General features: G+C 31.3%; 1 protein-coding gene across 6 annotated transcripts in view; it reads right to left on the bottom strand.

The window, feature by feature from the left end:
• Window positions 1-17,084, bottom strand: part of PDE4D (phosphodiesterase 4D) — a 1,915,283-nt gene that overhangs the window by 1,459,876 nt on the left and 438,323 nt on the right. For all 6 annotated transcript variants that reach the window (XM_074282453.1, XM_074282452.1, XM_074282451.1 and 3 more), the window contains one exon: window positions 582-703. In XM_074282453.1, the coding sequence (XP_074138554.1) occupies window positions 582-620 (39 nt within the window). In that variant the 5' untranslated portion in view covers window positions 621-703. The remainder of the gene's footprint in view (window positions 1-581; window positions 704-17,084) is intronic.

Here is a 17,084-nt window from a genome sequence, read left to right as displayed (position 1 = left end):
CATGAAAATTATGAAATATTCTAATAGTTATTAGTCCAGAGGTGGGATCTGAGTCCAGATCATCTAAATCAAAATACAAAGTTTCTCCACTGCTCACCATTGAGGAAAATAAAAGAGCTAGGAGCCTCATCATTCTGGGCCCTGTCAGACTCTTTATGTTTTGACTTCTGAGAAGTCAGCAGAAAATTACCTCCATAGTTGGTTTCTCTGGTACATGAGAACACACTCATATACTGTATCCCTCCACAGTGGGTCCCAATTCATATTAATGAATTCAAATCAGCTACACAAAATTGTCTATTCAAATGTCAACTATATCATTGCAGGCATACAACCATAAAACAATACTTCACTTGTTCATACTGAGGCATGATCTCATGAGCAGCACGCAATCAGAGGAGAAAAATTTAGTAAGCCATTGTTACACTGTCACAGCAATCCAATTCCATAAAGAAAGGCAAGAAAAGCAACTCATGACTGAGCCAAAGGGTGAATATATATGACACCAAAATAGCAATAATATAATAATAAAAATAATAGTAGTAGTAGTAATAATAATAAAATGAAACATCAAAACTTACACTTTTGCTCCGTGAAAGATCACTCATGTTTTTTTCCATGGTGATATTATATTCAGCAATTCAGATCACTGCTAGAGGTCTTACTGCCCTTACTCCAAGCCAATCAAATGCCAAATGACATACTGAAGAGAAAGCAGAGAAAAACAAAATTCAATGGATGTTTAATTCATGTGATTAGAAATGTTGTCTATAATCTGAGTGGTGATTGGACTATTCCCTTAAATAAATGATAAAAGTAAGTTAGTAGGTATAATATATGAAGCTATATAAGGAATGCAAATGATTTTTCCAAAACTGTTTTTGCTAATCACAAGGTTCTAGACTTTCACAATTATCCCATGCCATTAACCATTAGAAGATATTTTTGATAGATACAAAGGTAAATTTGTAAGACATTCCTCAGATTTCAATATTTCTCTATGTAAATCTCTATCTCTATACACAACCGTTAGTAATCACTAAAAGGCAGATATTGCCTTTAATCTAATAATTTAAATACCCAATAAACAAAGACAAAAATATAGTAAGTAACTGTTCAGGTTACACATTTGTTGTTTGTTTTCTTATCCATATAATGAGAGATGAGAAATATAAAGTTTAGTGATATAGTAGATATTTACCTTAAATGCAATTTTTAAAAAATTAATTTTTAAATAATTAGAGAAATATCTCAGTAAATTATTGTCCATATCTGCCCTTAAAGTAGAAGGGGATGTGGACAAGAATATTACAAAAGGTTATGGGTTGCTTTATGCATCATTTTAGAGATTCCCTACATTGATGTGATCATAATGTTATAGAAATATTAAAGAATGTTTCCCTGAATGCCAGGGATTATATTGTCTTTCATCTAAGCATATCCAGTGATTTTTCATAGTATTTTTCACTTAGTAAGAATTTGATAATTGCCTAGGCAATAGGTGAAATTCAAAAATATTTTTTAGACTAAATTGAATCTACAGAGCTGAAATTTAATGAGGATAAATGAAAAGACCAACATAGGTTCAAAAATCAATTTAAAAAGATAAAGAGGGGAGAGATATCATTATGTAACACTTCATTTAAAAATTTAATTTGTAGATTTTAATAAGAGTGCATTTTAAACATGAGTTACTAGTGTGATATGGAAGTCAAAAAAACTAATCCAATTTTAGATTATGTTGAAAGAGGCATAATTTCTAATAATAATGATAGCCTTATAATACTTCACCTTAGTAGACTAGATCTATAATGTATTCAGTTTAGAGAACATTTTAGGACCAACACTAAGATAGGATAATATCCAAAAAAGGGTAACCAATATGACAAAATGCTTATAGATCTGGACCCTGTATTTTATCTAGTACAAATTCCTTATTTTACAGTGAGGAAACCAAGATCTGAAGAATGTAAGCAATTGCCTCAAAAATGATCAAGTAGAGTCAAAATGACAGAGCAATAGGAAACACCTTTGCCTTATTCACCTAGCACACCCCCTCTTCAACAACCTAGAAAACAAACCAGATCAAATTTTCATCTAGAAAGCCAAGAAAAAGTCATCGTGAGCCATTGTTTCATCCCAAAGTACTTAGGAAATCATGGAAGTCTGTGAATACTAGTATAGAGTCTGGCAAGGAACAGAACTCCTCAATAGTGGTGGTAAAGACAGGGAGTTTTGCAACATTCAGGAATAGAAAGGGGAGCAAAGCAGAGAAAAAAAAAAAGAAATAAAACACAGTAGAGCACAAAAGAGATCCCAGAGCACACCTAAACTAGTACTGACTAGTTTAGTGCTGACAGCAAGAAAAGGTACCATATAATATCTCTATTGTTCATTTCCCAGTTATAAGCTATATAAGTAGAGAGGACAAATTGTTAGTCATAAGGTCTGTACCTATGTATTGAGCAAAGAACAAATTCAAGAAACATAGCTATGAGGATGTGAGCCTAGAGACATAGCAGTGATTCAGTTCCAGCCAGTATCCCAGCACATGAGCCTAAAGTGGAATGGCCAGGGCAGGAGACTAAGAAAAGAAAGAAAGAAAGAAAGAAAGAAAGAAAGAAAGAAAGAAAGAAAGAAAGAAAGAAAGAAAGAAAGAAAGAAAGAAAGAAAGAAAGAAAGAAAGAAAGAAAGAAAGAAAGAAAGAAAGAAAGAAAGAAAGAAAGAAAGAAAGAAAGAAAGAAAGAAAGAAAAGAAAGAAAAGAAAGAAAAAAAGAAAGAAAAGAAAAGAAAGAAAGAAAGAAAATTCAAGTACTGTGAAGCCAGCTACTATATCACCAGATTTATATAGGTAAAGGAACAAAGGGCTACAAGTAACATATTCTGTGTAGGCAGATGATTTAGGATTACAATCAAGCACAACCTAAACAGCAAAAGTGAATTAATCCTACTGGATGAAAAATGGGCAGCAGAGGTCTTTCAAGCAAACCAGATGAAAAGACTAGAACTGAATTAAAAAATCTGACATATAAACATCATACTAAAAAGAAGTATTAAAAGATAAATATAAGTGAGAAATAACAAGGGATCTAATAAAGTTAAACTGCCTAGGTCTTTAAATCACCAAGAGTTATGGAGAGGGTTTAATAAGATAGAAAGCATAAGAGTCATTATGTTATATTTGGATAATCTCAAAAGAAGAGGGATGGGGAAGAAGAATGTACTGGGAGAGGGGGGGGAAAGGACAAAAATATGGGGGAAATTATCACACAAATGAGGGTTAAATAAAAGAACAGAAAAGGCAAAAGAGAATAGGATAAAGGTAAATAAGAATGTTAATGGGAATACAAATGGGATGAACTCATTCATAAAATAGATTAGGATAAGATATTTGATTAAAAATGATAATCCAACAATATTTTGTTTACAAGAAACAAGCCTGAAACAGAAAACAAGACATAGAGGTAAAATAAGGTATTAGAGCAGAATCTATTATATGTTGATTAAAATTTAAAAAGCAGGGATTTTTATTCTCAGACAAAGAAAAAGAAAAGATAAACCTAATTAAGAAAAGTGAACAGGGAACACTATAATTTAACAAAAGTTATCACAGACAATGAATTACTATTATACCTAAACATTTTTAAAGGAAAGTTATAAAAGATATGGAAGGAAATTAATAATAAAACTATAATAGTGGGAAATCTCAATTTACCCCTTCTTGACCTAGATAAATCCAATAAATCCAATCCAATAAAATAAACAACAAAGAAGTGAAGAAAGTGAATACATTTTTAGAAAGGTTTAGAAATGAATGGTAAGAGAAAAGTATACTTATTTCTCATCTGTGCATGACACCTTCATTAAAACAAACTTTTTTGGGGGTATAAAATCTCACAAATACAGAGAAGAAGAAAAACTAAATGGATTTTATGACTATAATTCAATTAAAATTATTCAGCAAAATACCTTTGAAGCAAAAACTAAAAATTAATTGAAAGAAAAAGAAAAAAAGAGAGGGAGAAAAAAAGGAACAAAAGAAAGAAAGGAGAGAAAAAAGACAGAGAGAGAAAGAAAGATATAAAGAGAGAAAGAAAGAAAGGAAGGAAGATATAGAGGGGCAGAGGGAAGGAAAGAGGGAAGGCTGAAAAGAGAGGGATGGAAGAAGGAAGGAGAAATAAAAAGTCAAAAAATAAAATGTAGAAAAAATATTAATTTTTATTAAAGCCTAATGACAACAAAATGACAAAAAAAGAACAATTTACACATTAAAATAACAATATTATAAATGTAGTCAACTATGGACAGGGCATAGTGAAGTGAGCACCAGGTCTGGAGTCAGTAAGACATAAATTCAAATCCAGTCTCAGACTCTTCTTAGATATGTGTTCCTGAGCAAGTCACTTTGCCCCATTTGCCCCAGTTTCTTCATATAAAATTAACTGAGAAGGAAATGGTTAACCACTGTAGTATCTTTGCCAAGAAAATTCCCCAAAATGGAATCACAAAGAGTAAGACATAACAAACAACTATACATCCACAACAATCAACTAAAAAGACTTACATTACTACACAGTAACAAAACATAACTCCAAAGGACACATGATAGATAGAGAATTGATGGACTCAGATTGAAAATTCTTTTCGTTCTTTTCATTTTCTTTTGGAGCATGGTTAATGTGAAATTTTACTTGGAATGACTATATATTTTTAATATATAATCTGTTTTCTTTGCATCATCAAGAAGGAGAAAAAAGAATCTGGAACTCAAAAATAAATTACATTTAGGAAAAATAATATCAAAAAGAAAAAAACAACAACTATGGACTATAACCAACACCACACTTGAGAAAATAAAATGTAAATCAAAGTTATATTTGATATTCATTGTGATGTGGGGTTTCTTGGTGAAGAAGAATATATATCAAAATCTTTTAAGTTCAATATGAAATAATGCAAAACAACTTACTAGAACAAAAAAAAAAAAAAGATTGGAGAAATTTACCAAATTCAAACATAGATGACAAGTCAGATAGTGGCAATTCTTCTCAATCAAGATTTTTTAAATGATAAATCTACTTTGGTCTTTCAACAACATTCACAAAAAACTCTCATACTCTGATAAAACATGCAGAGCAATAATATCCAGTGAAAAAAAGCACCCTATTGAATCTTTAACAGTACTTTTGGTTCCCCCAAATTTTCTTCAGATTATCTCCCAATAAAATATTGACCCAGGATTAATTTATTCATATTGTAGAATGCATCTGTTCATTTACTTTCAGAAAATACATGATAAATAAATAATTAATTACTAATAAGACAGAAATAAATAAAGCAGCTATCTTGGACATAGGACAATTATTTTCCTGAACTCAAAGGAATTAGAATTTGTACTTTCATGTGTATTTCTAGTCATGATAATAACTTGCATTATTCCAGCTTCTCACTTGTGTTTAATTGTTCTTGTGACCAAGGATATAGATTTGCAGTTACATGATCAGCAATTCAGGGTCAATCTATTAACTGTAGAATAGAGTGACTACTTATGCTCTGATTGAAATTGTAACTCTGCCTTAATATGCAATAGAGGGAGGGAGTGTGTGTGTGTGTGTGTGTGTGTGTGTGTGTGTGTGTGTGTGTGTGAAGGAAATTATTGGAAGATGTTTAAGGACTATTTATTGATTGGTTCATGATAGTTGCTGGGTTGAATCTCTCAAGCATAAGTTTTTTGAGTTTTTTGTTCTACCATTTCTATGAATCTAGAACTTTTATAGTCAGCTCATTCAAGCTTAGGACATGAACTGTAGGAAAAACAGATCTCCATATGCCCCAAAACCATGCTGTTAATTTATACTGACAATCCTAATCTGGCAGTTATAACTGACCCAATAATCTTAACTTCATATTCACAAAAGAACATTTAATTCTGGTGGGCCTATCTGCCTAGAAAACCAATTTATTATTTACAAGGTTCTAGAATGAATACAAAATTAGGGTAGAGTTGGATATTTTAAAAGTATATTTTCATTAAGCTGAAGAAAAATTAACAAAATTATTGAGAACAGTGATCAATCACTGTGACCTTTCCCAGTGGAAAATCATTACTAAATAAATGCCTTCTTTCTTTCTAATTCTACTTATTTTCTAATTCATTGTGGGTGGGATCTGCTGCTAAGTCCAATATCGCTTTCTAAATTATTTTGGTGGGCCTACAGATTTACTTTCATTTCACTCAATGGCATTTTTAAACTTTTTTTTTCTCAATTTCCATCTTATTATCACATTTTTGTTACATAAGGATAAATTGAAAGAACTCGGGTTATTTATCTTGGAGAACAGTCAGGGCACATGACAGTAGTTTTTAAGGATTTGAAGGGATGCCACATGAAAGACAGATTGGATTTTTTCCTATCTAGAACTAAAAGCAAGGGTAGAAATTAAAGCAGAGGTCAAGAAAAAAAAAAAACTTATTATAATTAAATCTATATAAAATGGATTGCCTCACAATAGCTTAAGTTCACTTTCTCCAGAGATTTTCAAACAAGTTTAAAATAGCCATTTGATAAATATATTGTTCATGACATTCTTTTCTTTAAGTAGATCACTAAGATCCATTCCTTTGCTTCAATTCTGTGATTTTGTGAAAAAAAAATTGGGGGATTGAATTAGTAACATTTTTTAAATCAGTTATCAATGAGCATTTTATTGTGCCTTTAGAATATTTACCACAATTCAACATTCAATGGATTTTCTTCACAGGGCCAGTTCATCTAGTGATTACTCTTCAAATCCAGAGATTGCTCTAATCCTTGAATGAGTGGACATTTGTCAAAGAGAGTTTGAAGTACAGTTAGTAATGAGAGTGTCAGATAATTGACCTAGGTAAGTCATAAATTATTAAGCTAGTTGTATATTCTGAATATATTCCATGATAGCCAAGACAAAAGAGACTAATAGTTTTATTAACAAGGCATTAACTTTTAACATTTTTAACTTTTTAATTTTTTTAAATTAACTTTAAATTAATATTTTAACATAACAGTAACAATTAAATCATTAACAATAACATTATAAAACATTACATGTTTCATAAGCCTTTATTTAGTAAAACTTCATATTCTGTTATGAACTACTCCATCAATCAAGATGCATTAATTAGGAGTTTATTATTTGCTAGACACTATACTAGAGATTATCCGATTAAGGTACAATTTTATATTAGAAAAGTTTGAAGATAAAAGGAATAGAAAAATGACTTGTATAAAGAAACGTATTTGTTAACTACCAAAACTTTTAAGGTATTGTTTCTTTCATAAAGTAATAGTAGGAAAAAAAAACTGGGGTGATTGTTTAAAAATGTTAATAATTGATCACTTAAAAAAATGTTAATTTGGCTAATGTATTCATGTCTATTAGAATAGAATATCCCAAAAGGTAGGAGAGTTTTCATTTTCTCTTCTGTTTTATTTTACTAGACATGTACAAATTAGCTAAACTAACCTAAGTATACACATACATACATACATGCATGTACATAAACACACTGAACCTTGTACACTTGTTTCATATGGAGAGGTTTGGAAATGAAAAGAGCAGAAAAATATTTTTGTGTTAAGAAAAAATAACTAATTGGAAATGTTTTAAGATATTGTCTCTTTTATAGGTCAAAGGTTGGTATCTAAAAGTACTAAGAAAAACTTTAGTTTGATAAAAAAAACTGTTGAAAATAAATCATTTAAAGAAACAATATATTTTTTATAATATTATCCCTTGTATTCATTTTTCCAAATTACCCCCCTCCCTCTACTCCCTCCCCCCGATGACAGGCAGTCCCATACATTTTACATGTGTAGAAACAATATTTTAAGATACGATGAGATATACAGGCTAAAACCACCTCCTACAGAATTTAGAGTGCTGTAGTTTTTGTAGATAAATAGCTTTATGGACTAACAGACAGAGAAAGGACTCTTTTGAAAATTGATGAAGTGTCAGGAAATTGTGATTTTCAGTTCATTTGAATATTACCTTTTAACGATATTAAAAAATAAATGAAAATCATATGAATATCTAGTAATTAGTCAATTAATAAAGAAGAACTGTTAATGAAGGGATATTTGGTGAATTTCACTTCATAAGTAAAAGATGCGTTACTGAGCACATAGAAACATTAATTTGAAGAACTGGAAATATAGTCAAATAGTCAAAAATGAGTAGATGAGAAAAGACTCAGCAGAAAGCATAAAATCCAACTGTCATAACTATGTGAAGCAATAAACAGGAGAAGCAGTCAGATGACAAGAAAATTTTAGCTGCTAATTACTATTTGGCTGAATAAAGACTAGAACTCATTGGAAAAAGATGTTCAATTTCAGTTAATGTTCTTCAACACACCTAGAGTATAGAAGAGAAGTCTCTCATAAAGGTCTGTTACTATTTGCTGCCTTCTCTGGTTTGATAGGAAAAAAAAAAGTTTAAACTGAAGAGCCAGGTTTGTAGCTATTTGTGGAATAGGAAGAGGTACAAGATCTAATTGGATGATGTAGAATCTTAGAGAGTTGGTTAGGTTTGTCTGCCTTGCTCAGAGAAACAACTTGATGAGTTTTGCAATGTTCTGACTTAAAGGGAAAAAATAGTTGATTTATTAGTGTAACACTTTCACAGTGCCAATGTAAGAGTAATTCTAAGTCTAAAGTACATGAGTGTTTTGTTGGCTTAAAAGAAAAGAGGTTTTGTTCAGCTTAAAAGCGGTGAAGATCAGCGGAAGAGCAATTGACAGAAAAATTATTTTATGTGTCTTAGATGTTCTTAAACAGAAAAATAGCAACAAATCCTGGAATCTAGAATTCTAAATTTCCCAAACACTTTGGTTGTCCTCCTTCATACTCTCCTGCCAAATTTCCCTAAGAAGATGCCTATTTATCATGAGAGATACTCAATATCAAAGAAACTCAGATATATTTGTGGGTTGTGTTTTAATTATTCCTGTATTTGCTTTAATAAGTGAAAAACTGTGATACTATTGTATTTTAGTCCTATTGCTAAATAGTTGTGTTTAAGATTTAGAAGTGTTATCAATGTGAGTGGCCACTTTGAGTAAATAAAGATTTGATAACTACAGCAATGTACGAGAAAACTATATCCCCTTACAAGAGGTTGCTTCCTAGGACTGAGAAAGCTTAAGTGTAGTATATGTAGTGATGATTCTGCTCTGAAAATCTCACCCTGTCAATCAGTGAGAGAGAAGGTTGAAGTAACCCATTCAAGACAGTGAGTGGGTATCATACCCTATATGAGAAGTATAAGGAGTTAAGTGTTTAAGTAAGTAATTATCCCCAAATACACTACTCTATGTATGTATGTATATAGATATATTAACAGATAAGGAACTAAGGCAAACAGGATTAAGTGACTTGTTCAGAATCACATAGTTGTCAATTAGGTGTTTGAATTTGAACTCAAAGAGTTGAGTGTCCTTGTCTTCAGGCCTGGCATTTGATCCACTACATGTGCATACATGTATATACACATGTATGTATCTATGTGAACCTACAAATGATTGCAATTGCACAAGATTAGTCTTGTTCCTAGTTTGGGGATCCCAGCAGACACATGATAAGTTTGGAGTGTTTTACTTCATTCACAACTTTTGTGACCTTATGTTTTTTCCACTCCTTCTTTAAAATGTTTATTTTCCTACTGAAAGGGAAAACTGGCAAAAAACCACATGGAAATTCTATGTACTTCATATAACAGTTTACTTATTGTTTCATCTGTTTGTGCAAAGTGCATTGTTTCCAAGGAACTATTAAATGTTAGTTAAGGGGAAAGTGATGGAAGAGAATATATAAAATGTAACATGGATTTAGTGAATCAATTGTTTTAACTGAACTTATTTATCAACATAGTCAAACTAGTTCTAAGAGCTTCCCCTTATTCTCAATTAACAATTTCTTTGAAAAAATCAGTCAGACCATTCTCACAGTTCCGTTCTTTCAGGGAGCTTGAAAAGGAAAATGTGTTTAATTTAATGCTGGATCCAAGTTGAGTGGACCTTCCTGCATATTCTTATTCCCGTAACAAAGTACAAATATATTTCTGTCATCAACATCTTCTCTTCTGAGTGACTAACTCTCACAGTATCAAACTTGCTTAAGGCAAAGAAACCTTCAAATAACTTTATGGTGTTGAATATTTTCCAACTTTATGGTGTTGAATATTTCCCATTCTTCAGCATGCTGTTTTTTAAAGAAGATTGCATGATTCTCTGCCCAATTTCCTAACTTTAACTTTCCACAATTATGAGTTGAGAAGCTCTAATTATCAGCAACAAGTGAAAGTGCTTGCAAATATCAAAATTATGCCTAAGAAATGTTTAGAGAAATGACTCTCTGGAACTTTACAAAGACAAATTTGTGAGGAATGAAGACAGCATGATAATACTTTTTTTTTTTTTTTCAAAGAAACTGAAAAGCAAATGAAGGAAGAACATTCTCCTGTGGAATCTGGATAGCTGATCATAAGATTACCTGATCATAGATCTGGAGATGTCAAAGATCTTAGAGATAATCTTGTCTTATTTTATTTTATAGACAAAAAACTGTGACCCAAACCTGTGACTCTAAATTCAGCCTTCTTTTCTCTGTACCACTCAACCTTCCATGAGATAAGAATACTTCTCCCCTACATGAAAGAAAACTTTGAAAATAGAACTGGCCAGATATGGCAGGCAAAAGCAATGCACCAGTAGTTAATTGTGATGAGCTTTATTCAGGTTCAATAACTTCTGATCAATAATTTCTGTATCGTAAATTTTATCTAAAGTCATAGATTTTAGGTTTGTCACTGTCCTGTGTAAATTATTTTGGCATGATTGATAGAGTACTAGGCCCAAAATCAGTAAACCCTGAGTTCAAATCTGACCTCAGACACTTACTAGATGGGTGATACTGGGCAAATCACTTAATCCTATTTGGCTCAGTTTCCTTCTCTGGAAAATGAGCTGGAAAAGGAAATGACAAATCAATCAAGTATCTTTACCAAGAAAATTCCAAATGGGGTCATGGACACAACTGCAACTGATAAACAATAAATCACTAGCCAGATTTCCTCTGAAAAATATGCTAATAACATCTATGCTGTTTATTTTACAGAATTATTATGAGACTTGTATGGGATAAGGAATACTGAAAGCATTTTCTAAATAGCTACATAAATATGAGTATTAAAAAAATTATAATGAAAATGTAAAGGCATCAACATTAGCTTTAAAGGTACCAATCTTTTAGGGCATTTGAGTGTGACAATTCTTTGTAGGTATACTTGATCATAAAACTATCCTGGGGAGTTTTATTAATTATAGGGGAACTATTATATATTTTTCCTTTAATGGAATGAAAATATCTTTTCTATACAATGACTCAATAAGAGTTACCTAGGAACTAAAGGTGAAAAGAATAGGACTTAGACCTGTGATTATATTGGGACAGACAATTTTTAGGTGAAGAAATATCCCAGACCAATGCAATTCAACATTTCTGCAACTTTTCATTTTTCAGAATTCTTAGAGCAATGAGAGGAGAGATGATCTGTCCTGCATCACAAAGAAAGGATTGCTAGAGGCAGGACTTGGCAGAGAATTATGTAAATTTTATAACTTAGGTTTTTTTTTGTTTTTGTTTTTTGTTTGTTTTTTATCTTTTACCATTGTAAATGTCATACACTTACAAAAAAAAAAAAGTCAACCTTTTTTGCCTTTTAATTCACAGTGTATCTATTATAATGGCCAGTTTCCCCTCTCCACCAACATATTCACTATTCTATTTCAGGTCCTTACTACTTCTTCAAATTACTGTAATAATTTCCTAACTTGTTTCCTTGGGTCTAATTTCTTCACTTTACTTCATTTCACAAAAATGCATTTCACTAACTTCTTCACAAGAGAAAATAAATTACTTAAATAGTTCTATTTTAGGAAAAGAAATTGAACAAGCCCTCAATAAACTCCCTAAGATAAAATCTCCAGGGCCAGATGGATTCACAAGCGATTTCTGTCAAATTATATAAGGAACAATTAATTCCAATATTAGGTAAACTATTTGACAAACTGGTCAAAGAAGGAGTCCTGCCAAATTGCTTCTATGACACGAATATATACTGATATCTAAACCAGGAAGAGCCAAAACAGAGAAAGAAAATTATAGACCAATCTGCCTAAATAAAATATTAACAAAGAGCTTACAGCAACTTATCAGTAGGATAATACACTATAAATAAGTGGGATTTAGACTAGGAATGCAAGACTGATTCAATATCAGGAAAACTATGACTATGATAGATCATATTAATAACAAAACAGAAATCATATGATAATCTAAATAGATGCAGGAAACGTTTTTGACAAACTACAACACACATCCCTATTAAAAACACTAGAGAGCATAGGAATAAATGGGAGTTTTCTTTAAAATAAAACAGTATCTATCTAAAACTAAAAGCAAGCATTATTTGTAATGGAGAGAAGCTGAAAGCAACACCAATAAAATAAGGGGTAAAAAAGAATGCCCATTATCACCATTGTTATTCAATATTGTACTAGAAATTTTGGCTTTAGTAATAAAAGCAAAAGAAAAGAAAGAAGTTAGCATAGGTAATGAGCAGATAAAACTATCATTCTTTGCAGGTATACGATGATATAATTACAGAATCCTAGAAAATCTTCCAAAAATCTGCTTGAAACAATTAACAGCTTTAACAAAATTGCAGGTTATAAAATAAACTCGCATAAATCATCAGCATTTCTACATATTCTGACAAAGCCTAACAGCAAGAGATAGAAAAGGAAATTCCATTTAAAATAACTATAGACAAAATTAAATGTTTGGGTGTCTACCTGCCAAGACAAACTCAAGAACTATATGAACACAATTACAAAACACTCCTCACACAAATAAAGCAAGATCTAAACATATAGAAAAAATCAATTGTTCATGGATAAGCTGAAATAATATAATAAACATAACAATTCTGCCTAATTTGGTCTACTTCTTCAGTGCCATGCCAATCAAAATGCCAAAAATTATTTCTAGAAATAGAAAAAAATGACAAAATTCATTTGAAATAACAAAAGGTCAAAAATGTTAAGACAATTAATGGGAAAGATACAATGGATGTTGGCCTAGCAATGCCAGACCTAAAACTCTATTATAAAGCAGTAGTCATTAAAACCATTTGAGAGAAATAGAGTGATGGGTCAGTGGAATAGGTTAAATATCTAGACAATAAACAATGGCTATAGTAATCTAGCTTCTGGGATAAGAACTTACTATTTCAAAAACATTGCTGGGAAAATGGGAAAATAATATATTAGAAACTCAGCATAGGCCTATATCTCACACTCCATACCAAAATAACATCAAAATGGGCATATGAATTGGTCATAATGGGTGATAATAAGCAAATTAGAAGAGCAAAGAATAATATACCTATTGGATCTTTGGAGAAGGGAAGAGTTTATTTCAAAGAAGAACTAGAAAATATTATGAAATGAAAAATGGACAACTTTGATTACATTGAATTAAAAAACATTTTGCACAAACAAAACCAACACAAACAAGATTAAAAGGGAAAGACAAATCTGGGGGGAAATCTATACAGCCAGTGTTTCTGTTAAAGGTTTCATTTCTGATGGATATATAGAACTTAGTCAAATTCAAAAGAAGATAAGTCATTCCCCAATTGATAAATAGTCAAAGGATAAGAACAATTTTCACATGACAAAATTAAAGCCATCTAAATTCATATGAAAAAAATGCTCCAAATTACTATTGATTAGAGAAATGCAAATTAAAACAACTCTGAGCTATCACCTCACACCTCTAAGATTGACTAAGATGATAGGAAAAGATAATGATAAATGTTGGAGGGGATGTGGAAAAACAGGGACACTAATGCATTGTTGATAGAGTTGTGAAATGATCCAAATATTTTGGAAAGGAATCTAGAACTATGTTCAAAGAGCTATATAAAACTGCATTCCCTTTGTAGTATATGAAAGTAATAGAATATTATTGTTCTGTAAAAGTATGAACAAACTTAGAAATCCCTGGAAAGATTTACATGAACTTATGTTGAGTGAAACAAGCAGAACTAAACAAGCATTGTACATAACAGCAGCAAGATTGTGTGATGATCAACTATGAAAACTTGGTTTTTCTCAGTGCTTCAGTGATTCAAGGCAATTCCAGTAAACTTTGGATAGAAAAAAAATCAACACATACTATGGTCACTTATTTTTTCTGTTTTTTTTTTCTCTTTTGTTCTGATTTTTCTCCCCCAACATGATTCATAAACAAATGTATTGTGTTATGAATGTTAGTATGTGTATTATATAAATTAAATGAATAAATGTATGAAATTATGTGTATTAAAATATTAATATATATATATAACCAGAAAAAAGAAAACAATTTTTTTATAAAAGGAAAAATAAGGAAGTGTTGCTTTAAATTGTTCTTATGCCATTTCATAAGTTATCTAGCTCATAAATGGCTTTAAAGTAGGATTTAATGTCTTTATTTATTATGTAGCATCCTCTTCTCTAGAGAATCTCCAAATCCATCTGCCAAAAGACTAATATTTTACACTGGGTACAAGAAGTGTTCAATGATACCAATCGATCCATATAGAGAAAAATAAAATTACAATTGTTAGACTGTATAATGAAGAAGATAGATCACTGAACTTGCAGTCAGAAGAATTACCTTCCAATTCTGCTTTATAGACTTAGAAATTGTGTGATTATAGGTAAGTTACCCCCTTTCTGAATATCTATTTCCTCATGTATAAAATGGAGATAACAATTTGTGTACTACTTATTTAACAGGATTTGATCTGAGGGAGGCACTTTAGAAAACCACAAAGTATTATAGAAACATAAATGATTTTACTCATCATTTTAAACTTGAAATGATATGATTGAATGGATTTTTATAAAATCTCATTTTTGAAAAAGTTTTTGTATATTGCACCCAAGGTAGCCAAGCCATCCACTTCTAATGTTAGATAGTCCTGTGACATCTACTCTGAACCCTTGCCCTGACCAGTATCTCAGATAACACAATAGACACTTATAGCAGCAATTTAAACAAGTTTTTCAATATTCCATTGTATATGCAGATTTTTAAATTAAATATTCTTCTATTCTAAAAATAAACATTTTAGACTTATCTCTTTTAAATATAGGGATGTGACCATCTATATTACCTTACTTTAATTTCCTGTCACAGAGATTTAAAAAAACAAACAAACTACAAAAGCTTCTTTGAACTATCTTTCAAAAGTTCCACCCTCCCACTGCCTAATCATGGCATTCATCACTCATAGCCATTAGGAGATGATCACCATAGTTCTATTATATGAATCAATCATAAAACAACTTGCTGTTTGGTTTCCTTGCTTAGGTCCAAATATCAAAGGAGACCCTTGGAATATATCATCATCTGTGAATTTACAATAGAGTCATTGAGAGCCATAAGGAAAAATTAGATTTCATAGTCATGGGGGGTGGGGAGAAAGAAATGTTGAGAGGATGGTATCCTGCAAAGTGTGTGATTCAAACCTCTGACTATCCACCAAAAAAGATGTTATTTATAAAGATAATTTTGAAATATGCATGTAATATTAAAGGAAGAAGCAAGTTTTTCCACCCAGGCCTTTTATATATTGAGATGTGAGAATACAGCTAAGTGATTTGATGCTTTAAACATATGCAGATAATCTTTATGGGAAGCAGAGTAAGGATCACAGTTTTAAAATGACCTTTATAACAAAGAGGGCAATTACTTTGTCTTAAAGACTAAAGTCATATCCTTTCTGGCTTTAGAAGATATTAGAGCAGACCATATAGCTTTTGAATTATGTCCACATATAGATGCCTTACTCAGAACTGTCTTAAAAACAAGTCAAGCACATATCCATAGAATTTTCATTCTTCTCTTGGAGCATTTGAAATAGGCAATTTCATCAGTTCATTTTTCTAGCACATTTTATAAAGTTTTTGATGCTTCCATGCATCAATTTACATGAAGTTTCACTTTCATTCTTCATAAAATTCACACTGTGAACAACCACTCTTGCAACCCCCATTTTGACTGCAATTTTTTAAAAGCCCAACTAAGCTAGAAGCTTGGATCATATGGAATACAAGATACTGAAGAAAATATAACTAGGTTACGGGAAAGGAAATAAAAGAGAGGTTTCATTGGTTTTATGTACTATAATCCTTTCCAAAGCTTCAAAATATAAGTTTTCTTAATGAAATATCAGCATAATAGATCCACTCCAGCACTAAGCATCTAAAAGAAGGATGCCCTCAAGCTAATATTTTCTTCACTGAATTATTGTTACCCATGAACTAGCTGAGTACAGAATACACAAACAGATAAACAGGGAAGAAGTAAGAAAAATTTAACATTATTTTTTTTAATGAATAAGCAGAGAAAATAACTCAACCAAAAAACTGAAGAAGGGAAAGAAAATCCAAACCAATCAATTCATTGCCTCTGAAACCAAAAAGCCATTTGCATCCTTGTGGGGGCAACGAACCTCCTGTGATGGGAGTCATTAAGACTCAGACAGATTGGAAACTGTGTAAACTCCCTAGTTTCTGTCTGGGGTGAGATGCAGATTTTTAATCAACAGTTAATAGTAGTCATCACTAGTTATAACTAGCAAAAATAAAACCAAGTGTTAGTTGGACAGATTGGAGAATTTGAAGTATTTTTCCTCATTTTTTTTTTTTTGAGTGCTAATGAGATCAACAGTCTCACCATCTCATTAGTATTAAAGGGAGCAAAAAATGCCAGGATCAGTTAAGAGGGAAATAATAAAGTGGTATTGCCATGAGAAAAGCATCTTAGCAAATTCTTTCAAATATTTCCTCCTATAACTTTTTTCATTTCTAATATGTACTTAAAGGAGGGGTTCTACTCATCTTTTCCAAGAAAATTAGTTCTACTTTTTTTATCACTTTTAAAAAGTTATAGGTTGACCCTAAAGAAGAGATAAAGAAATACCTCTTT

This window comes from Sminthopsis crassicaudata, chromosome 1, assembly GCF_048593235.1.
Source record: "Sminthopsis crassicaudata isolate SCR6 chromosome 1, ASM4859323v1, whole genome shotgun sequence".
NCBI lineage: Eukaryota > Metazoa > Chordata > Mammalia > Dasyuromorphia > Dasyuridae > Sminthopsis > Sminthopsis crassicaudata.
Note: the sequence above shows the minus strand (reverse complement) of the source record. Positions and strands in the feature narration are given on the sequence as shown.